The 25,452-nt window shown below is 33.4% G+C and overlaps 1 protein-coding gene across 3 annotated transcripts in view; it reads left to right on the top strand.

Moving 5' to 3' along the window:
• Positions 1-25,452, top strand: part of Adk (adenosine kinase) — a 488,318-nt gene that overhangs the window by 377,478 nt on the left and 85,388 nt on the right. For all 3 annotated transcript variants that reach the window (XM_046419601.2, XM_046419600.2, XM_046419602.2), the window contains 2 exons: positions 5,407-5,442; positions 15,756-15,870. In XM_046419601.2, coding sequence (XP_046275557.1) covers positions 5,407-5,442; positions 15,756-15,870 — 151 coding nt within the window. The remainder of the gene's footprint in view (positions 1-5,406; positions 5,443-15,755; positions 15,871-25,452) is intronic.

Genomic DNA, 25,452 nt, shown 5'->3' with positions numbered 1-25,452 from the left:
TCTGGATATTCTGGAATCATTTGTTTATATTCAGATCATACCAAAAACTTGAATTCAATAGGCAAAATGATTTTACACTTTAACATAAAACATCATTTTTTTCCAGCAACAACACAATGAAATAGGTATTGCTAACCACAGTTTTATTGATAAAGTGATATACTTAGTGACTTGCTCAAGATTACATGGCGAATGTGTTATAAAACCAGGACCCTAGTTTTAAGTCTTTTGACTCTAAGCCCTGTACTCTCCATTTGACTGTTAATTGCATCCTGACTGGGGTGACATTGCCATTAAAGCCATTCAAAGAGAATATTATACCTCTAAATTTATCTCCAAATATATGAATTTTAATATATATGGAGATTTTTATACATAGATCTACATATATAGAGGGACAGAGAGATACCATTCTGTCTTAAACTGTCATTTATACCATACCATTTAGTAGTTACAGTATTCTTTCAAATACTATGGAATCAGTTTAATATCATTTTAAGGTCTGCAATAGCTGTAGTATGATATGCCTCTGAGCTAATAGATGCTCTTAGCCTAAAACTATATTTAGAGGGTAAATATTTGTCAGATGGAAAAATGAACAAACAAAATAAAAAAGCAAAACTGATCTATTTGGTTTCTCCCAAAGCTCTGAACGCCCACAACTTAAGTGAGGATGATGAGGACTTCCAGTGAGAACCAGACCACCAAACTCTAGAATATTCTGCTTACTCCTTGCACTGGAGCAACATACTAGTTCTGTTTTTGATGGGTGTGTTACTTTCTGTGGATAGGCTCAAGTTATCTTCCTCTGGTTCTAAGTTGTACCTTCTCCCCTTTTGTTTCAGTACATGAAATTTCTGCCTACACCCAGGACTCCTCTGGCCTGAGATCAAAAAGCAGGATGGAAACATAAGCAGACAGATAATAGTTCTAAACTGGGTTTGGTGTCTTGAAGTGCATGAGCAGGAAGTGGGAGGACAGGTTCTTGGGCTGATTGTAGTGGTACTTAGTCATACCCTTCTGATTACCCTGGAGCAAAGAGAATTTTTGTCTTAAAGGCATTTGTTAAATTCTCAAAATATCTTTGTGGTATGGTTAGTAGGAATTTGAAAATTGTTTTCATACAGATTACTCACATAATCATCTATGTAGGAAATCCCAAATAATTTCCAAAAAATTAAATTAAATCCTCCAACTATTAACAAGTGAATTTGACAGTCTCAGGATATAAGGACAGTATATAGAAATTGTATTTCTATATAATTAGTTACAAATAGTTGGAATTAAAATTAAAGTCTGAATAGTGATTTTTAACCAATATCAATTACAGTCATAAATTTACTTTATACATAAGAACTTGGATATTATTAGACAAAATAAGAAATAGTTTTCTCCTCATATGATTATAAAGGAAATAGTTCTTTCATATACACAAGCATACACTAGAGTTTCTCCATCTTCCTGTATAATTTGAGAATTGTGCTTTTTAATAGCAGCTTGCTAATCCCTTTAAATAGCTCTTAATATAAGCATTCCATAGTTTTCATTAACCACGAATTTCAGCCTTTTTTTTTTTTATCTCAACTCAAAAACCATATATGATGGTTATTTTATCCACACCCTTTTAGCCTGGTTGGTGAAGCAGCAAGCCCACTGTAAATCCTAAGTGGTGTGGTGTAGATGAGTGTCTTAAGACTTTAATTATATGTCATTTTATTCACAACACTCAATTCCAGGAAGGAAAAAATGACTCTGTTGTTGTAAAAGACATATTATGTGAGTATCATTCATTGTAAACCAAAATGGTACTGTATTATAGCATAGACAACAATGGGAACTGATTCTGAAAATGTGACCTGTCTGAGAAACTGAATAATAGTGAAAGTTATCAAAATGGAAAGAAGTGTTAATGTGAAATCCAGCCTTCTCAGAAATACTCTTTCCTGGCTGGTTTGGTTTTGCTTTTGTTGCTTGTCATGCATGAATGAAAGTGCTATACTCTCAGGGGAGAAGGAAAGCCTCCGTGTTGGTTGTTTATTTCCTTAATCCCTCCTCCTTTGTGATTTTTGATGTCAGATCTAAAATGGAAAGCCTGTAAATATAATGATTATCACATGGATAATCACCTGCATTAGGAACCGCCCTGCTTCTCTATTCTAACCCTAGCTGTTCTCCACATGTCACATCTACTCTGCAGTTGGATTTTAACCTGACTGCTTCATTAGATTTGTGAAACTCAGTACGAGGCGCCCTGGGGCAGCACAGATGGGGACTTGCTTGTTTTCTTTTCTCACTTTTACTGCGATGGCACACTAAAAAGTCCTTTTCTATTTAATGTGATCAGTTCGCTTGGAATTACCCCTGATATTTGGAACCTGCCTTACTCTTCTGCCCACCATCTATGCCCATTCTTTCTTCCTTGTTTTCTAATGTAATGCCTTTTATTTCTGTACCTTCATACAGTAAAAACAAAAATTCTGCTTAAAATGCTTACTGGGTCAAACTGTTCCCCTGTGTTGATTTGTTTGTTTTGCTGAAAGGGAAAAATAAATGTTGTTCCATCATTGTATCTACAAACACCTTCAGATCAGAGGTTAGCTGTGGGAAAGACTGCACTAGTGTGAGCCAGCTGCCTTCTCTAATGGAGTGAGTTGGGGCATCAGCCCAAGATCAAAGAAAGGTGGGAGGAAGTCAGAAGATAAGATCATTTCAAGCCACAGAACAAGTGCTTAGCTTTTCTAGTGATAGGGCACAGCTCCACAAACTTGTACAAGGTTGCACTAAGAGAAAATTGAGTTTGCTTTTCTTAAATGTGTTCTTCCTCAGTCAGAAATATATTGGTGTTTGGACTTACTTACAGATGTGAAAATGTCCTAGGGCTTAGTTTTCTTAAAAAATAATAATTTGACATTTATATTTTTATCTTCTTGCAGCTAGTCAATTCTACTATACCATATCAGATTATAGTTAATTGCTAATTAAAATTATATTAGCAAAACTGAACATTTAAAAAACTGAATTTTCAGTCTTTATGTCTTAGTACAATTTTAATTCTACAGATTTTACATTTTAACTTTAGATTATAGTCCTCTGGGATTTTTTCATGGCTCTGATGAGGTTCCATATAAACAAGTAGTTCTAGAAGAGCTTTTCAGTTGTCTTTTTCATATAAGAATCAGTTTGGTTAATTATGACAGATTAGAAAACATATTGATATTTTATCCTTTGCCTTGCTGTCTCAGACAGCAAATATTATTGACTTTGTAATATACAAAGTTCTGTTGAAAGTAAATTGTCAAGAGGCTAGCCTTGCTTGAACCAGTTGTCAAGATCATTATTTAGTCTTAGGGATGGGGTGGTCTTAATCAGCTGAGGCTAACTTGGTCAGACTTGAGCAACTCCAATGAATTGCCTAAGGAGTTGTACTTGCAGCTTATCACTTTCTGTTAACTTCGGTTTTCAGCTGTAATCACACATTCTGATTATTTCAAACCCTCAAAATGGGTCTCTAAATCTATGTGTTATTAGTATATTGGACCAGTAGTGCATACATAAGATATTTTTTTCCTCAGTGTTTTCCTCAACATGTAGGTAGTACCCAAATTTGTGCTGGAGACACTGACTGTACTTTCTGCCTTACATGGCTTGGTGCAGCAGTCGTTTTAAGTTGAGTTGGATCTGCTCACTACTCAGGCTCAAATCCCATCCTTCTATTAATATCTCTTGGCAGAGATAATTTTGGAGGAATGTAAGTTAAGATGTAGAGGCTCTTGACAGTTGTCTGCAGTATTTTTTTTTCCTTTCTGCTTTCAAGAGGGAAGTAGAGTTGAAAAGTAATATTGCCTCCATTTTCTATCTGTCCTAAAATTAAAATGTGCACAAATCAAAGGGTAAAAGGGAAAGGATTTGGTTACACAGATGCGTTTTTGTTATTTGATAATCTGCTATAAAGCCATCAGGGTATACATTAATGTGTTCTTAAGATAATTAAAAGAACTTCATATATTAAAATATTTTGACCATGTTTTAAGTGTTTGACTTTGGCTACCCTGTCATCTTATATAAAAGGGAAATTGGCATATATTATGAGAAATTTCAAATACACAGATAGCTATCCTGAACCTCCACATGACATATATATCTAGATTTCACAGTTGTTAATATTTTGCCAATTTTGCTTCACTTAGGGTTTTTATTTTTTACAATGTATTGTAAAGTAAATTGCATGTTTCATCACATTTTATCCCTGAATACTTCAGGATAAATCTCTAGAAATTAAGAACACTTTTGTTATCAAACTGATAATTCTTAGTATTATTTAATTCTCATTTTTTATATTAAAATTTTTCTAGTTGTCCCCAAAATACTTTTTACAGCTAGTTTGTTTAAAATAGGGTCCAATTAAGGTCCACATATTGCTCTTGTTCATTTTCCTCTTACCACTTTATTATTGACACAGCCTGTTAAAAGGATTAAGCTAGTTTTCCTGTGGATGTCCTACCTTATAGATTTGTCCATTGCTTTCTCAGTGTATCCTTTGATTTGTTTCCCTATTTCTGTGTATTTCTCAGAGACTGAAGTTATTGGACTAAAGTTTTGGTTAATTTGTTTGAAAAATCTTTGGTCAGAATATTTTATAGGTGATGCTATGAGCTTCAAACTGCATCATTACAGAACGCACAAAATATTTGGTGATCCCACTATTAGTGATGATAAGTGATAGGATCAATCACTGGGTTAAAGTGATGACAGCTTAATCCTTCCATTTTAAAGCTATGCCTTGCTCCCTGTGACCACAGAATATAATCTTTGATACTTTGATTCCATGTAAAGACTCAATTTCCTGTCATCCTTTCACCCAGTGAATTTAACATCCATTAATGATCCTTGTCTATTAAATTTCGTCATGGGGATTGCAAAATGGTGATTTTTCTGAATCTATATATTTATTAACAGATAGGTTTCTCTCCAAAAGAGCTTTCTGAGAAGTATTGTTTTAATTAAAAATGTAACCACCAAGTATGTTCCTTAGGTTTCAAATGATTGTCTGTCTTTGCTGAGGTCAGAACACCTGAACTCACTGTAGCAGCTACTGTAAAAACATGCACTACATCTTCTTTATTCCAACTTGTGAAGTGTGTTGACATTATGCTACCTCTTTTATATATATATATATATATATATATATATATATATATATATATATATATATATATATATATATATATATATATATATATGCGCCAAGAGAAAAAAGAAATCTTTTTTGGTGTAAGAATAAAATTGAACTATGTGGGTATATTGAGATAATTGTGTAAAAGACTGAATGAGTTTCAAAATGGATTATTTCTTCATTACCTAGCACTTTATAATTAACTGTTCTCTTTTTTTTTTTTTTTTTTCCAGGAAGCTGCCACTTTTGCTAGAGAGCAAGGCTTTGAGGTGAGTTAACCCACAATTGCACACTAAACAGATCCTAAAGGTTTTTTCTAGCTGATAATGAAGTTCTTTTGGACAGTGATTGATGTGCTATTATACTCTCAGAGCCTCGCAGCAGTTGCCATGGAAACTTGGCAGTCGTCATGGTTTCTTTGTTCTGCCAGCACAGTGTTATGACGCACTCTGCTAGGTCTGCACCCAACATCGCCTACAGATGTTATTTATTGAATTTTGAAAAGCCTCTTGGGAAGCCAAGAGGTTGGGCACGGTTTCAAGCTGCCTCTGCAGATATGGGGCCTGTCAGTTTGTTCAGTTAAAAAGCTACCTCATTAGCTGCATTACATTTCATAAGGATTCACTGCTAAAGCAGTGGTGGAACAAGACTAAATAGTGAAATATAATGTCGCTTAAATAATTTCAGCCCTATCACATGTAGATTATCATTATGCAAATTAATTTCCAAAAGGTTGTACTTAACAGTTGTTAGGAACTGATTAATTTAAATCCTGCTCATATGAACTTCCTGTTTGAATCTTTTCTCTCACTTTATCTTAGTTAACATAAAATAGTTGTAAATTTTCTGAGGGAAAATATTGATAATTGGCTTTAATTTCCTGGTCTTGATTCTGTTTTCCTGTTAGGAGCATTATACTGTCAAGATTTCAAAACTCCATGTGGTTGTTGTTGGCAAAATTAAGAAAACAGTCAAGACCATGTTTTTATCTGTATAATATCCATCGTCCAATTAATTGTTGGAAAACACTGGCTTCACTATGAACCCAGGTTAATTGATAGATTTAACTGAGGTTATGAATAATTTATGATTATGATATTTATTGAACCAGAACTACCTAGAATGAGACGTTCTATATATAGCAAGTTGAAATATGATAATAATTTTTTTAAATTTAATAGGAACTCTGTTTGCATACTCAGTATTGTCTACTATCTAGAGAAGCCATGAACATTGACTGGATAACACTAATAAGTTTACTTTGAGCTCTTTAAAGAGTAAACTTTTCTTTAAAGAAAGGTGTATGAACTTGTGATGGAACTGTTACTTAAATATACTAACGGCATATTTATTATCAAGCAACAAAGTAATATATTTTACTCATGTCCGAACTTGATGAAACCAGAATAGAGCTTCTTCTTCATAAAGTATGTAGTATAAATATTCTCTCAAGATCCCATGAAAGAACTATTTCAGGATAGGAAATCTCAAAATACTTAATTATGGAAAACTGTAGTTCCTTTTTTTAAAATATATTTTTAAGTTGTAGATGAACACAATGTCTTTATTTATTTTTATGTGGTGCTGAGGATTGGACCCAGAGCCTCACACTTGTGAGACAAGCACTCTACCACTGAGCCCCAACCCTAATGTAGTTCCTTTTTTTACTATATTCTAGTGAATATAGAGTTGAGTCATATAGAAAAGGATTTCCAAGTTTTTTGTTTGTCATCTCAAGTTTCACTTTGTGATTTCCCAAACTGGCAATTGATATATAAGACAAAATGTAATCAGGGGAGTATTCAATTTGAAAAACAAATTGCTTAATGCTTTTAGTCATTGTTAAAATTTTATTGATGTTAAGGGTTTGGGGATTTTTTTTTTCTTTTTTGTAGTAGTAGGGATTCACCCTAGAGCCTCATGCATGCTAGATAAGCACTCTACCACTGAGCTACATCTTCAGCCCTGATATTAAGCTTTAATAGTAAAAATGTATATTCTCTTTTGATACATAAAAATTCTCCATAGATCAAAGCTTATAAAACATAAATTTGCATAACGTATAAAGTATATGTAGAACATAAATTCATATAACACATAAATGACTGCTATCATAAAAAGTATATTTTGATTCTATAAAATGACCAATTTTGCAGACATTTAGAAATATAGCATATTGCATAACAAATTATCTTAGTCCAGTAGTATCTACATAATAATTTTTAAAAACAGTTTAGTTAGCTGAGCACAGCAGTGCACACCTGCAATCCTAGTGACTTTGGACACTGAGGCAGGAAGATTTCAAGTTCACGGCCACCCTTGGCAAGTTAGTGAGACCCTGTCTAAAAAAATAAAAAGGGCCAGATTTGCAAGTAAATGGATGGAGTTAGAGAAGATAATGCTAAGTGAAATTAGCCAATCCCAAAAAAAAACAAATGCCAAATGTTTTCTTTGATATGAGGAGGCTGATTCATAGTGGGATAGGGAGCAGGAGCATGGGAGGAATAGACAAACTCTAGATTGGGCAGAGGGGTTGGAGGGGAAAGGAGGGGGAATGAGGTTATTAATGATGGTGGAATGTGATGATCAAAGTATAGGTATAAAGACACGAATTGGTGTGAATATGCTATGTATACAATCAGAGACATGAAAAATTTTGCTCTATATGTATAATAAGAATTGTAATGCATTCTGCTATCATATATAAATATATATATGAATGAATAAATAAAAAGGGCCAGGTATGTAGTTCACTTGTTGGCACCCCTAGGTTCAATCCCCAGTACCACCAAAAAAACAAACAAAAAAAAAGTTTAGTAAGTCTGACTAATCATACTTAGATTTCCTGATGAACTTCTTGCTCTGAATGTGCCGGATTTACATTCATTCTTAGCAACAAACTAGTTCTTCTGTATTTTATTAAGACAGGATCTCACCAAGTTACTCAGGGCCTCATTAAGTTGCTGAGGATGGGTTTGAACTCCTGATCCTCCTGCCTCAACCTCCCAAGTTGCTGGGATTACAGGCATGTACCACCACACCTGGCTTCCATTACCTTTTATTTACTGATTTTAGAATTGTTTCTTTTTGCCACTAATCTGCCATAATTAATTATAACATAAAAGCAAAGTGATGATGACTATAATCACATACCTTATTACTTCCTGACATAGCAAAACTGCTCTGTCAGTGATGTTGACAGTGATATGTTAGATTGGATAAAGCACATAGTATCTTGATATGTCCTTTTATGGGTTCCCAAAATCCTTACAAGTATGGCACAATATACATGAGCCCTAATTAGATCAGCCTTAAGTAATCGTTGTTAATAAAATAGATTATATCTAGAGAAATTCAGTGATTTTATAATGTCATTAAAGATTACTTAGTTCATTAGACATATGACAGCATGAGCTTGGAACTTAGTATTCTTATGGAGTAAAAAAAGAATAAATCATTTTATCCTAACAATTTTCTGTCTATAGAATTGTGTTAAGACTCTCAAGTCTAGTGTGACAAACCAGCAAAAATCTGCATTTTATCTCTCCCAACTTTAATATTGCTTCTAAATTTGGAGCAAGATTGAGAAAAGAGAAATGAAAAGATATAAGAGAAAGGAAAGGTGAGCATGTTTTTTTTCTTCCCACCAGCACTGCTGTCCTACCCTCATTTTCTATTATAAATCCCAATCAGTTCCCAAAGCCACTGAGTGTTGCCACTAGTGATCTGTCTGCTGACAGATCCAAATGCCTCTAAAAATAACCAGTGTTTATTCATCAGGAAATAGCCTCAATGGCATTGTTTATGATATTCTGCTTAGCTTTTCTGCAAATTTTAGATCATCTTTATTTAAAAAAAATCTTTAATCTTTAAAATGAATTGGGCAATTTTCAGTGAGAAGCAGGAGCTTAGGAGGGCACTGGAGAATGAGATAAAAACTGGAGCTAGGCAGAGCACAAAGCAGAAGAGAATATATATATATATATATATATATATATATATATATATATATGAGATGGAAAATTGCATAGTGCCTGATTTAAATGACAGACCTGCTAAGAATTTAAAATGACAATCTTGGAGTAAAAAGTTTCATAAGGCCTTTCATGATTCTGGAAAATAAGTTTAGACTGCAGTGTGTTTTTAAATCTACCTTGTCTTGAGCTGAACAGATTAAAGGTTCATATTTTTAGAACCTAAATAAAAATAAGGTACTTTAAAAAGCACATTTTATTATGAAGCCTCTAAAAACTATTGGAAATTGATTTAAATTAAATCAACTGAATAAAATACTTCCAAAACCTAAATATAGATATACTCTGTATCTTCATTGTTTCTGCAACAGAGTACATGCCAAAAGATGAAGGAAATTTATGCCTTCACTATTGGATCATGTGTTCAGTTTACTTCAAACAAGAAGTTTTAATTTTCTGTTTTAGATGTCTAAGATATAATACTCTGTCCACAGAGAAAACAAAACAATCTTTCCTTTATCCTAATTCCTCCATTGCTTCTGATTCTACTCAGAGGATCCCAGGCTTGTGGTCCTTCTCTGACTAACAATGACTCTATGATGCAATTCCATCAAAAAAGAAAAGTGTAGAACTATGCTATCCAATACAGCATCCACTAGCCACGTGTTGCTATTTAAATTAAGATTAATTAAAATTAAACAATTTAAAATCTAAAGCCATATATGGTGGTACCAGCATGTAGTCCCAGCTCCTTGTAAAGCTTAAGTAGGAGAATCAATTGATCTTAATAGCTTTGAGACTAGTCTGAGCGATATACCTCCAAAATTTTTTAGTTTTTGTTTGTTTGTTTAATTTGGTCCCTGGGTTGACTGAGGCAGATTTTAAGTATTCTATAACTTCTGTAGCTACATGTTGGCTTTATTGGACAGTGCAGGTATAGAATATATTAATCATCTCAGAAAGTTCCATTGATTAGCACTGGATAGAAAATCTAGAGAATATTCAGAAGGTGTTGATTCTCAACAAATTCTCTAAGGTAATTGTAAAGTTCCTGTGTTCTTTACAAAGATGGTTATGAACAATCACAGTTTGAAATTAAAGCCACTTAGTCAGGCCCAGTTGGCTATGAGAATGCACTACTACTTTCACAGGTATCTGGATCCCAAAAGAGGATGATTTTAAAACAGTTTAAGGGAAAAGAGATAAAATGGTCTTCTAATTTTCTTAATTTATTACAAATATTTACTGAGCACTTGCTGTGTGCTTGACATTCTCCAATAAACCCTGAAGACAAGGTAGAAATGACCAGAGTGTATGTTGTGAAAGAGAATGTGGGAGGGGTTCCTGTTTTAAATATGACAGTCTTGGAATGACTGTCTGAGAAAGAAAAATCTGGAAAAAAAAAATGAATATCTAGCAATGGCAGACCAAAAAGCCAAACAATTAAACAGGGAAACAAATTTCAAACAGAGAAAATAAGAAAACAAAGGCCTCCAAACAAGAAAGAGTATAGTGCACTATGATCTACAGAAACTGATGGAAGGCCAGTGTGGCTGGATTGGTGTGAGGGAGGAGGAAGGAAGAGCAGGAGATCAGACTGGTGACTGACACATCATATAAATACCGTAACTGTTACAGGAGTTTCTATTTGGAACACAAATCAGAAAATTGAATGATTAACTGAGGGAATGAGTGAGAACCCCACAACTAGAATTCTACAGAAGTAGGCAAATTATGACAAAGCTGTCTAACATTTGTTATTACCAATTTGTTAAAAATGGAATAAAGAGGATATATTCTTTAATTTGGAAGATAGGGCTAAAGTTAAGGGGTGTGATTATATATTTTTATCCTAATTAGTTGTTCATGACAACAGAATGCGTTTTGACCCATCATAAACAAATGGAGTATAACTTTCCATTTTTCTGGTTATACATGATGTAGAGTTACACAGGTCATGTAGTTATATATGCACATAGGGTAATAATGTTCGATTCATCTACTATCATTCCTACACCCATGCCCCCTTCATTCCCCTCTGTCTACTCCAAATTACCTCTCTTCTCCCCTCTATCCCCATTGTGAATTAGCATCCACATATCAGAGAAAACATTCAGCCTTTGGTTCTTTGGGATTGGCTTATTTCACTTAGCATAATATTCTCCAGTTCCATCCATTTACCGGCAAATGCCATAATTTCATACTTTAAAGCTGAGTAATATTCAATGTGTATACATGCCACAGTTAAAAGCACAATTTTATATTTATAAAATACTTCAGTTTATAAAACCTTTTCCAACATATCATTAATACATTCAGTACTCATAGAATCCTTGAGATTTAGAAAGAGCATATATTGTCGTATCAGTTCCAGATAAAAAACAGGCTATATGACTTGTTCACAGCCACATAGTTAATACATATGAGTAGCAGAACTAAAGCTCAGCACTGCTTTCTCTCTCATACTCTAACATATTGGGAAAGGAAACTAGGCTTCAAAATGACCTTGAAAAACGAGAAATGTCTTGAAACTCAAAAACTGAAATTCATTAGTGTAAAAATACAAGCCAGAACAATTAAGGAAAATAGAAAAAATGCACAATCAGGAATGGCTTTTGTGAATTTAGCAGAAAAATGATTTAGGATTGACATTCTGTAGTTATAATAAAAACGAAAAACCACATTACCAGAATTCATTGAAGTAATATAAACTGGGGATAGCACAGAACACTGGTTAAGAGTTCTATGATCCCAGTTGGGTACGGTGGCACACATCTATAGCCCTGTCTCCTCAGGAGGCTGAGGCAGAAGGATCACAAATTCAAGGCCAGCCTGGGCAACTTAGCAAGACCCTGTCACAAAATAAAAAAACAAAGGGGCTGGTAGTGTAGCTTGGTGGCAGGTAGTGTAGCTTGGTGGCAGAGCACTCCTGGGTTCAAGCCCCAGTACTGCAATTAAAAAAAAAAAAAAAACTGAATAGTAGTACTGATTCCTGGTGTCAAGCTGTGGGATATAGTCCTGGCTTTACTACATATACTTATGGACCTAGGCAAATTATTAAACTACTGAGACTCAGTTTCCCCATCTGTAAAATGGGAAATAGTAATAATACCTACTCCCAGAGTAGTGAAGATTTAATAAATTCTTTAGAGCTGTATATGTGGCTCTTCATTTTTTCATTTATAGAATAGGGATAATTGCAGTAACTGCTGCCTGCAAAAGTTAAGATTTAATGATCAGTCTATACCTCTGTAATGGCTCATAACTCAATTGTATGAACTTGGCCTTCTCCCCTTTTCATCTTTCTACTCCCTCTGTTGTATACTATAATTGAATTCTCAATATTTAAAACTCTTGAGGCTCTTTCTACAGATTTTGAAGCAACCTAAAGGATTGACAGTTTTAAGGAATAGTAAAATGAGAGACTTTGAGAAGAGTGAAATTAATATTTATTTAATTCACTAAATAAATATTTAATTAATTAATAATTATTTAATTTACTGAATATTAATTTAGCATGCACTAAATACTACATTAATTCTCTTTCAGCCTCACAGCAACTATTTTTAACCTTTTATTTTAGGTGTAGTTGGACACGATGCCTTTATTTTATTTATTTATATGTGGTGCTGAGGATCGAACCAAGGTCTTGCACATTCTACCACCCAGCCCCTTAACCTTTTATTTTAAAGTAACTTTAGTCTTAGAAAAATTGCAAAAATAATCAGAATTCCCATATATCTTTCACCTACCTTCCCCCAATGATAACATCTTATATAACCAATGTACTATGACCAAAACCAGAAAATTAACATTGGTACATTGCCACAATCTAAACTATAGGCTTTATTCTGATTTCACCAGTTTTTCTTTATACTTGCTTTTTCTGTTCTAGAATCTTATCCAGTATCCCACATATTTTCTTAGTCTCTTCTGGTCTGTGACAAATTCTCACTCTTGCCTTGTTCATGACCTTGATACTTTTGATGCGTCATTTTTTTTAATATTTATTCTTAAGTTTTAGGTGGACACAGTATCTTTATTTTACATTTATGTGGTGCTGAGGATCAAACCCAGTGCCTTGTGCATGCTAGGTGAGCACTCTACCACTGAACCACAACCCCAGCCCCCTGGGCAATCATTTTGATGAGCCCTGAGCCCTTAATTTCAATTTGTCTGATGATTTCTCAAAGATTAATCTGAAATTATGTATTGTTGGCAGGAAAACCACAGAATTGTTTGCCTTTTATCTTTATTAAATGAGAACTATATTTAATCATAAGCAAAAATTCTATAGTAGTAAATTATATTTGTGCTAGGATGGTGCCCTATCTATGTCTTATAGTTTGTATGAGCATCAAATGTATTAATGATAGGTTGAGAAAAGTTTTATAAACTGTGAGGCATTTTATAAATGTAAAGTTGTGCTTTTATTGTCACTGGTGATAACTTCTCAGTGTATCAAGTCAGAGAGGTAAACACTGTGACATTATCTTACTGCTGGTGACGTTAACCTTGATCTCTGGACAAAGGTGGTATTTGCTGTTTTGTCCTGTAAAGTTACTACTTTCTCATTGCCATTAATAAGGTGAAGTGATGTCTGTCATTTTTCTTCACTGTAACATTGCTACTTTTCCTTTTGTAATCATTAAGTATATTAAGAGGAGCTTTGGTGCTAGGGATTGAACCCAAGGCCATGTGCATGCTGAGCCCATACTTTACCACTGTGCTAGACCACCAGCCCTAACATCTTATAACTGAATATTTTCTTAGTTTTGTTGACAAGTAAATAGAATCTTAGAGACTTACTAACCTACTCAAAGTCACGTAAATAATGTCTAGTTCTGTCATAGTCTAAAATGTCTTGTAATTTCACTATTCTGTGAAGATGTGTGAACTTAAATGTGAAGAAGAACCTAAAGAGGGTGGAGAAGGGGAAGATACTATAGAACCAGAAATATGTAGCTTTGGGAAAATAAAATAAGGTTTTGAGAAAAGTTTTTTTACTTGAGGAGAATCAACTCTTGCGAGCAAGCAATGGCTCCTCAAGGCATAATGAGAATTTTAGATTAGATGCTTTCTGACGGTGATCCCAGAGTACGTGACAAAGGGATTGTGCATAAACTGTAGATGTGAATACAAACAGAATGAAGTTTACATAAATCTGAAAAGATATATGTTTTGCATTTGGGAAGTTTATTTCACTCTTGAATTGACATTCTGGTAGATTGAATTCAAGACATAAGAAAAGTTTCTTTGATTAAATTACCAAGGACCCATAACAAACTCTGTCTTCCCACAGGGTTGGCAGAAAGCAACCATGGAATTACATTCTTAATTTATTCCTTATACTACCTTGAAGAAAGACTTCCATTTAAAAAAAAAAATCTGGGTGCAGTGTTTCTTAATGGGTAGTCCTAGCTATTAGTTCTATCATAAAATAAGCAACTGAAAGCAAAAATAGTCAGCATGTTTGAAAGGTCACCGGCACTGTCCTACTATAAGTGACTTCTTTTCAGAAAACAGCCCTCTGGAGGTCATTCTGCTAGGTGTATTAGAAGTTCAGCTTCATATATTATCTGGACTGTCTTAAGTATTTAAGGAGCAAACAAGAAATATTTTACTACAGATTATCACACCCTTAAAAATGTCATACTTTCTGATGTTATTTGTAACCATTATGGCTTCTCTTGTTCCCATTTTTTCTCCCACCTATATCTTGTTCTTTCTGTCCCATGTATACTTCACTTATGCCACTCTCATTTTCCCTCTGGTTTGTTTCTTTTTCTATAACTATTTTAAAGTTTGCACAGCATTAGAGGAAACTACTAACAACACAATCCATGAACAGTTTTGGAGGTCCACTAAAATCAGACATGGATTTTTAAAGTATCTAAAATGGTTGAAAACATGCTTTTTAAGACTCTGCTTTTAATTCAAAAGTTAGATTTCAAGTCAGAATGTTTATGATATTGAGATTCATGGTCTATATGGTGTGAAAAAGAGCATCAGGGTTTAAGAATTCATTTCTAGTATTTTTAAATTTCTGTCTCAAAGAAAAATCTTTATGGAAAAAAGGTTAACATTTCTTTCTCTCATTCAATATTTTGAAAAATTTGGCATCATAACAATCGCATTATGTGCAAAGTCACCAAAATTGTGTTCCGTAAGCTTCTAAAATAATTATATATTCTTATACTTTTTTTAAAAAAATCTCCTCTTAATTGAAATTTGAAAACTGGGCATTTGCCAACATTAAGGAATTATTGTTAATTTTTAAAGTATATTATAGTTTTGTGGTTATATTTCAGTCATTATTTTTAAGACAGATAAAATTATACAGTGCTTGTTAAGTTTGCTTCAGAATATGAAACACAGGTAGCTAAAGATATACATGAAATAAGGTTTATTGCATGTTTAAAGTTTTGAAGATTGATGATGGATTCTTCAGAAGTTATTGTGCTCTTCTGTTTACTTTTGTATATGGTTAATTTTTCTAAAATGTTTCCTAATAGATACTCAGGTCCCATCAGAAAGAAAATTTTTCCTCTACTAATAAAGTTTTTATTTCTTGATTACAAGAATGTTTTTCTCCTTTCTATTAATAGACTAAAGACATTAAAGAAATAGCCAGAAAGACACAAGCTCTGCCAAAAGTGAACTCGAAGAGGCAGCGAATCGTGGTCTTCACTCAAGGGAAAGATGACACTATAATGGCTACAGGTACATGTTGAAACTGTGTGACAAATCAGTATTAGAGTAAAATTCTTTATTCTTTTTATAATAATGTAGTCACAACAATGTGTCTTTTAGAATTTTTCATTTTAATAAATATATCTACTTCTATCTCAGTTAAAAAAAATTTATTTTCAGGACAGTAATTTACTAAAATTCAGTTCGATAAAACCACATTGACCTGGGTGTGGTTGCACATGCCTATAATCCCAGCAACTCAAGCTGAAGAAGGAGGATTGAAATTTCCAGCCTCAGCAATTTAGCGAGGCCCTAAGCAACTTAGCAAGATTCTGTCTCAAAATAAAAATTAAGAAAAATTGGGAATATGGCTCTGTGGTTGTTAAGCACCTTTGGGTTTAATCCCTTGTACCATAAAATAAAATAAACCATATTAATATACTGTATTAACTTTGATATATTAGAGATTTCATTAGTCTAGAATTGTCTTTCCTTAAAAATGAATACATTTTACTTAAAAAAATTTACACTAAAATAAATAAAATTCAGAAATGTTAGTTTCTCATATTTTCCTTCTAGAAGAAAATCTCATATTTGTTTTTATTTAGCCACATATTTCATAGCATTCATAGAAATAAACTAGGAATTTCATCTAGTGTACAAACATTTTATTGGGTAACATGATTAATAGTGTCAATGTGATGCTACCTACTGTTAATGCCAAAATTAAAACCTTTTAATTCTGTCTGAACCATTCAGATTAAAACCAGTTAATTAATGATTATTATAAACAGTAATAATTATTACCTTTGTGTTTGTGTAGTACACAGCTGAACATTGAAATATATGATTCTTAAAGATCTAACTCGGGGCTGGAGTTGTGGCTCAAATGATAGAGCACTTGCCTAGCACACATAAGGCACTAGGTTCGATCCTCAGCACCACATAAAAATAAATAAATAAATAAAAAGTATTGTGTCCATCTAATTTATATATATATATATAGATAGATAGATAGATCTAACTGGGAAATGAAGTTGATACACATAAAACATGAGTAAAAAGTATAATCATACTTTTTATTTATGGGGACAAACTATATGAATTGTATTGACTCGGAAAGGAAGGTCAGTAAAACCTGAAGAAAGATATTATAGCACAAAGGAAGTATATTTTTGATGAATCAAATTACAGAGCCTGAAGAGTCAAAGATGAATTTACTGTTCAATCTTGAAGCAAAGGTACCCTGGAAATAATTAATTCTTTCTTATTATAGAATTGTGAAAAATAACATTCAGAGATTTGCTTCAAAATAATTCAGTGAGCAGTAGATGGTGAAGTAGAGATACTGATGAAAAGAGGCTGGTCATGAGTTCATTGTTGAAGCTGGACAGTGGACATAAAATCAGTCAATTATGTTCTTATCTCTGTATATATGTTTGAAATTTTTCATTATTAAAATGTTTTTTAAAAAAGTAAAAAATAGAATTCAAGCAAGATTGAACAATGTTAAATGGTTTTCCCAAGATAAATTGATATCTTTACTAAACCTTTAATTGCAAGAGGGATTTAAAGAAAGGTGGGCAATAGCAAGACATGATGGTGGCATGCCTATAATCCCAACTACTGTGGAGGCTAAGGCAGGAGGAATACAAATTTGAGGATAGCCTGGGCAATTTAGCAAGATCCTATCTCAAAATAATAAAATAGAAAGGATTGAGAATGTGACTCCTAGTAGAGTACTTGCTTAGCATTCATGAGGTCCTGGGTTTAATCCCCAGTACTGCAAAAAGGAAACATTCCAAAGAGGCTTATGTAAGCAAAGGCACCAGGGTACTATGCAAACTTTTATTGTTTTGGCAGGAAAAGCCACAGTTGTTAATTTGTATGAGACAGAAGACATAAACCTTGATAGGATATCCCTGCCTTGATACAAACTATCTGAATTGCCATTTTCCTATATAGTATGGCCATTTCATGTCTTAGCAATGAACGGTTTAGAAAAGTGAAAAACATGCAATCTTCTCATAGGAAATATAGTTCCACCTTCAGCTTCATAAAATGCTATTAGGTTGCTCTTTATGGAGACGTTCATTTGAAAGCTTTCTGCATTCCAGATATACGTATCATACAAGTTTTTTTCTTCATTATGAATTTGCACCATTTTACCAGAATGGAAAATTATCCTTCCCATCTTGCAACTGAATTTCCTTCAGAACTTATTTTATTCTTTATTAAATCTATTAAACCATTCTTAAGAAAGCTTACAATCAGAAATTTATTTGAGGCAAGACACTGGCTAATCTTTGCTCTTCCTACCATATGAAAATGAACTGAAATTAGAGGATGCACTATATCTGCAATGCATGATAAATACAAGATGGATAGAGAATCTGTTCAGTGGTGTCAGCTACAAAAGCAAACATGATAAATGTTAATGCAGTTTTGAGCCTTGGGATAAGCTATTCAGTGCACAAGCAGAGCTGAATCTCTTTGCTATGTTGTTATTCATGGCAGCCAAATAAATGTCAATAATAAAAGAGAATTAAAGATTTTCATTTCCCAGAGGCAGTCCTCTAATACGGCTTGATCTTTCATTTCATTTGTAATTCGTTCTCATGTCAGGATGCAATCATTCGCCAGGCTCTGGGTGTCATGTTAAGTCATTTAATAATGATTAAGAACATAAAAATGCTTGGCCTGTAGGGCAATTCACAGAAGAGATGCCAATTTGTTATTGTTTTCCCTCCTTTCCTCTTGAATATGGATCAGCTTTTTCCCACCTCCTAGCATTAAAATACTAATGGAAGATAGGGAGGGGAAAGTGTCCCTTAATTTTCCATAAGTGACATTCCAGAATGGCACAAGGCAGTGCTAAGACACTTATTAAAACACTAATTAGGAGTATTGTGCCTTGCCTCACACTGTAGAGTATTTTTAAACGATCACACTGTTAAGTTTGTGGCATTTAGCAATAATGTTAATGTTAACAAAATCAGTTTCCTTAGTATTTTATTCTAAAGACCTATCTCATATTGAGATATGGTTTTCTGTAAACCACTTTCTTTTATAAATTTAATTATTTAAATTCTTCTTATTTAAATAGTCAGCAAATTTAGAAAGTTTTCCACTCACCCTGTTTTACTGCTCATCTCTCTTTCAGATTGGGTTTCCATCCAGCTCAAAGGTTCTGTTGTATATCAATCTTTGTTTCAGTGCTTACAGGCTAATTGAGTTCCCAGATTTATTTGAGGGAAGGCTAGGCACTGGAGACTAGTGAGAGTAAAAAGGTAGGCAACTGCACTTTGGGTTATATGCCTAAAGAAATTGAAAGCAGGAACTTAAACAGGAATATATTCACCCATGTTCGTAGTGGTATTATTCATAGTAGCCAAAGAGTAGAAACAAACCCAAGTATCAATCTACAAATTAACGGATAAACCAAACATGATATGCATGTATACACTCATTGGCATGTGGACACACACATACACATTTATATTTACAATGAAATATATTTAATCTTAAAAAGGAAATTCTGATACATGCCATAATGTTGATGAACCTTGAAGACACTATAGTAAGTAAAATAAGCCAGCTTCAAAGGAAAGTATTGTTTGATCCTACTTACATGAAATATTTAGAGTAGTCAAATTTTTAGGGACAGTGGAACAGTGTTAGCCAAAGGCTAGGGTAGGGAAGAATGGAGATTTATCATTTAATGGATATAGTGTTTCAGTTTCTCAAGATGAAAAAAGTTGTAGAGATTAATGGTGATGATCTTTATATAGCAATATGAATATACTCAGTTGCTGTACACTCATGAATGATTAAAATGATAAATTTATTAGGTATATTTTACCACAGTTCAAAAGACATTTAATATATCAAACAGATTAAGAGGTTGGGAATGAAGGCAGAAAATAAAAGATGACTATTCATTTTGATCCTTTTAATAAATGTTAAATAAGCCTGTTTATTAACATGGGAGCCAAGTCAAACAAATAATTTCTGTGTCTATAAACTTTAGAAAAACTAAGACTAAGCTAATGGGCAGAAACCTAATAAGATCTTCATACTTTAATGCCTTATTATTTGCAGACTGTTGTAAAAAAAAAACATGATTTTACACACACAAACATATGTACATATAGATATATGTATATATACATATATATATATGTGTGTGTGTGTGTGTGTGTATAGTACTTTATAGAAAGTTTAAATTTCTCCAAGTTTCTGTAATAAATATATCACTAATAATTGGAAAAAGCAATAGGACTTTTGTTCTAAATAGAAAATAATGCATTTCACACCATGGCTGTTATGAAACAGTAATAGGTCCACTGAAGAATAAATTATAGTCTCTTCTCTTTTGAGTACTTTCATAATTCTTTCTGGGCAATCTGAATTGTAATTTTGCACAAAGGAAGAAAATATGTTAGGTCAGAGTTTTTAAGTGGAAGTAAGTCTATTGCTATCCTATCAAAATTACCTGTGAGTTTTTCGTAAATACAGTCCTGCCTTGTTAAATCACTTCTCCTCAATCTGCGCAGCATTAAAATAGACATTCTCAAGGAGATGTATGGAAATGTTGATGGGGGAAGAGAAGTATAGTGCTGTGTATTTGTTGAAAAAGTTCCCTTATAATGATATAGCAATGTTGTCTATTTGCACGTCTCACTTTGAGAATCATTCAGTTAGGTGATTTGATAATGTTGCCAATCTTTATCGTACTATGGATGATGAAAACTAACTAAATATCTAGTTCTTCAGTAAGTGAGGCCTTGGTACATGTTTCTCTTTCTTATCCTGTCAAAAAGTATCAAGGGCTCATTGACTCTTACAGGTGATCTACAGATTAAATAGCCCCCAACTTCAAGACAGTTCTAATTTAACTTAGTCTTATCACAGTGTACTGTGTCATTATAAGTAAATAATGGTATCAAAGTTACTTGTGTTCATGTTCCTGGTACTTTAAAAACTTGTTATCTCCTCTGCTAGTTAAGTTTTCATGTTCTATAAAAACATTCAATGTTCTCCATTATTCTATAAGAAAAGATCAGTATGATTTGCAATTCTAGTAAGCAGAGAGTATGCAATAGAAAATGCAAATTTTAAAGGAAAACAATCTCAGCAATTGGAAGAATAATGTCAACACACCATCCCACCCTACTCCTACAAATATTAATGTAAATCATTTTGAAAATGCTATCTCTACTGCAGCCAAACCATGATAAATGTTGATGATGATCTTATTGGCATAGGTTGGTGGTAGTAAGGATAGAACAAATTAAGTAGCATTCTTTTAGAATGTTTGTGTATGGCATTCACACACACAAAAATATTCTTACTAGGTAAGATTTTAAAGAAAAATGTGTTTGTTACCTATGAATTTAAACAACCAAGTTGTTCCATTTTTGTATTATTATAACTATAAAAGATAAGAGATCAAAATAATTTAGAACCAAGAGATCAAATGATTTAGAATAACATGTAGAACTATCATCAGTCCTTACAAAATAATACCTTTGAGGCGTCGTTTGTACAATTAGTGATCTCAGGCCTGAAGAAATAAGACTTCTTTTAACTGCCAGCTTTCTATCACATAGGATCCTACTGCAAGGCAGAATGGGAGATAGCCTACACTAGGCAGATAGCATTGATTTCTGGAAAGACCGCTAAGTCTGATTTATTGGGATATAGATTACATATATTAAAATTCACATGTTTTCCTAAATAACATGTAACAAACTACCACACTCAAAATGCAGAATACCACATATAGTTTGTATTGAAGTTTAACATGCATACAAAATTGATACAACTTTTCATTAAATGGGCACACCTGTTTAACTACAACCAGATCAATAAATAGTACATGTACAGCACTGTAGAAGCCCCCCTCCTAATCATTAACCCCATCAAAGGCAACCATTATCTTAGTGTCTACTCTTACCACTACTGCCTGTTTTTAAAATGGAATCACCCAGTGTGTAGAATTTTTGTCTGGCTCTCTTCCCATCCTTTTGTGTGAACTTTTTTACTATTTTTGGACCAGGGTTTGAACCTGGGGGCATTCAACCCCTGAGCCATATCTACAGGCCTATTTAAGAGACAGGGTCTCACTGAGTTGTTTAGTGGCTCACTTTTGCTGAGGCTGGCTTTGAATTAACAATCCTCCTGCCTCAGCCTCCCAAATCACGGGGATTAGAGGTGTGTACCACTGCACCCAGGTATACTTTTTTACTTTTTGACAACAAGAATGTGCCAGACTCATGTTGAATTTTCCCTGTCTCAGTTCTTGAATCAACACTTCTCCAAGGAACCTTGATTCCTTTTATTGAAGAATGGTATTTAGAATTGGTACATGTTTCTCTGGGGTTGTGGCTCAGCGGTAGAGTGCTCACCTAGTACGTGCAAAGCTCTGAGTTCGATCCTCAGCACCACATAAAAATAAATAAAATAAACGTATTGTATTCAACTACAACTAAAAAGTAAATATTAAAAAAAAAAAGAATCCCAAATCTGAGTAGTATATATGCTTTTTACTCCTTGAATGTCATCCTTCCTAGGCCCTCTTGGTAAACAGAGCAATATATGTATTATACTAAGCTATATTTATTTCTGTATCTGTTTATATGCTTTTTTAAGCCATTGTACATCTTATTCCAGTCATACAATACAAGATTCATTCTAGACTTTGCCCTTCCTTATTTACAACTTTCTGACATAGGAAATTCTGACTCTATTCTCTAAAATAATTCTGACTCTATTCTCTAGAATGTATTTACTTATTTGTTGTATCTAAGGTAGTTTTTTTTTTTTTTTTAGAGAGAGAGAGAATTTTTTAATATTTATTTTTTAGTTTTCGGCCGACACAACATCTTTGTTTGTATGTGGTGCTGAGGATCGACAGGCCGCACGCATGCCAGGCGACGAGCGCGCTACCGCTTGAGCCACATCCCCAGCCCTCTAAGGTAGTTTTGAAATGCCTATCTATATCCTTGTGAGAAACAGGTGTACTTACTGTAGTATTCATTTACAGTTCTTTTTGTCTTTTTTTTCCAGTGTCCAGTCAGAATACTGTCACCTAAAGTAACTTTTTGTTCTTTTATTCCATCCACTTTAGTGTGATTACATTATTCATTTGTAATACCTGTAGTATTCCATCTTGGTTTCCTTTCATGTCTTTATCAGATTTAAATAAATAAAAATTTCCTCTGTGAAGTATCAGATTCTGTGGATTTTGGTAATTATATAGATTTTGTAACCATGACCATAGTTAGGATACAGACGAGTTTTGTTCTTCTGTCCACGATTTCCTAACAGCCATAGCAGTTTGAACTCCCATCAGCAAGGTGCTCTGATTGTTCCACATCTTTACCAGAATTTGTAACTACCCATCTTTTTTTAAATTTTAGCCATTCTCATGAATGTGTAATAGTATAGTATCCTGTTATGATTTTTAATTGGAATTTTCCTGGTGTGTAATGCAATAAGGCATATTTTCATCCACCTATTTTTTGGATATCTTCTGTTGTAATATTCCTGTTGAAATCCTATTCCCTTGTTGGGTTGTCCTACTGACTTATAATTCTTTTATAATCTGCATGTAAATATTTTTGTTTTATTTCACATAGTTTATCCCATTCTTTGGCTTGCGTCTTCATTCTCTTCATGGTGTCTTTTGCTCTTAATTTTAGTACAGTTCAATTCATGTTTTCCCCTTACGATTAGTGCTTCTCATATTCCTTTAAAGAAAGTCTTAGCATATCCCCAACCCATGAAGATTTTCTTCTATTGTTCACACTTTAGTCCATCTAGAATTACTTTTTACATATAATGTAGAGTAGGGGTATGGTTCATTTCTTATGTCCATATCACTAGCCAGTGGACCCAACATCATTCATTGAGAGGAAAACCCTTTACCTGACTGTACTATATTGACATCTTTCACATTTCAGGGAACCTTGCATATATTAATCTTTTTCTAGATTCTCTGTTATATTCTATTATTCTCATTTTCTGTTCTTTACCAGTTGCATACTCTCCTAATTAATTAGTTTATAATCAGTCTTTCTATCTGGTAGTATCAGTCTTCCAACTTTATTCTTCTAGATTGTCCTAGCTTTTCTTTCTTTTTGCATTTTTACATAAATTCTAGAATGAGTTTGTTAATTTCTACCACCCCCAAAATTGTTAATTCCTTACTACAATGTTTTTCAGATTGTATTGACTCAGCAATTCAACTTAGTGATAATTGACATCCTTACATTATTTTGTCTCCCAATCTATAGAGTAATTCCCTCTATTAATTTAGGTGGTCTGTGCTGGTACAGTGGCACACGCCTGTATCAGGTCACAAGTTTGAAGCCATCCTCAGCAATTTAGTGAGACCTTGTCTCAAAATAAAAAAGGCTGAGCATTTAGCTTAGTGGTAGGGAGCTTGCCTACCATGAATTTAATGGGTTTAATCCCCAATACCACATTTTAAAAAAATTTAGATGATGTATAATATTTATTAAAATGTTTTGTTATTTTCAGTATAGAGATATTGTGTATGTGTTTTTGAATGTGTGTATCTTTTGTAAGATTTTCAGTTACTTTATGCATTCTTTTTCAGCGGGAGGGGAACATTGTACTTGGGGGTTGAACCACCCATGCGTGCTCTACCACTGAGCTACATAATCCCAAAGGTCATCCTTTTAGATTTTTGTTTCTATTTGTTTTAATTTTAAATGTATTTTAAAACCTCGAGGAGAAAAGATACTATTTTTTGTGCAAATTCACTCCTTCCATTGCTTTTTTTCCTGTATTTCTTTGTTTTAATCTGCCTAAACAGCTTCATTTAGTATTTCACTCGGTGCAAAAATTATCTCAGTCTTTCACTTTGTTTGGTCTTTCCCCCTTTCAGTGAGTACCATTCTCTATGTTGGGAGTTATGTTTTTTTGAGCTCTTTATAAATGGTCTTCCATTATTTTTCAGAGCCTCTTGTTTTCGTTGAGAAGTCAGCTGTTAGTCTTACTCTAGATCCTTTGATTATAATATTTCTATTTTCTCTGGCTGTGTTTAAGAATTTTTCTTCAAATTTAACTTTTGTGCTTGGTTCCTTATATTTATCCTGCTGGAGTTTTGGTGCTTCTTAAATCTGTGATTAGTAACTCATCAGTTTGGGGAAATTGTTAGCCATTTTCTCTTTAAATACAGGATCCATTGCTTCCTATCAGGATTCCATTTATTCATATATTCGAAGTTTTTCATTGTACCCCATATGTCTTTTTTACTCTTTTCTAAATTTTCTTTCTTTTCAATCTCAAGCTTTAGCTTATATATTTTGCACTGACCTATATACTTATAATTTTCTTTTCTGCTTTGTCCATCCTACATTTCAGGGCATCTATTTAGTTCTTTATTTCACTAGTCATATTTTTCATTTTTTAAATTATTTCATTGTTTTTATTGATCCCAGTTCTATACTGTAATCTTTTCCCTTTTCGTCTTTTTTTTTAACATGTTAATCATAACAGTAGTAATTCCTTATCTAAAACTGCAGTATTTTAGTTATCTGAACATCTGTTTCTTTTGACTTCTTATCCTTGAGATAATAT

This window comes from Marmota monax, unplaced genomic scaffold (genome assembly GCF_021218885.2).
Source record: "Marmota monax isolate L192 unplaced genomic scaffold, Marmota_monax_Labrador192_F-V1.1 WCK01_AAM20220418_F8-fsc00019, whole genome shotgun sequence".
Classification (NCBI taxonomy): domain Eukaryota; kingdom Metazoa; phylum Chordata; class Mammalia; order Rodentia; family Sciuridae; genus Marmota; species Marmota monax.
This window is presented reverse-complemented; position numbering and strand designations above follow the sequence as displayed.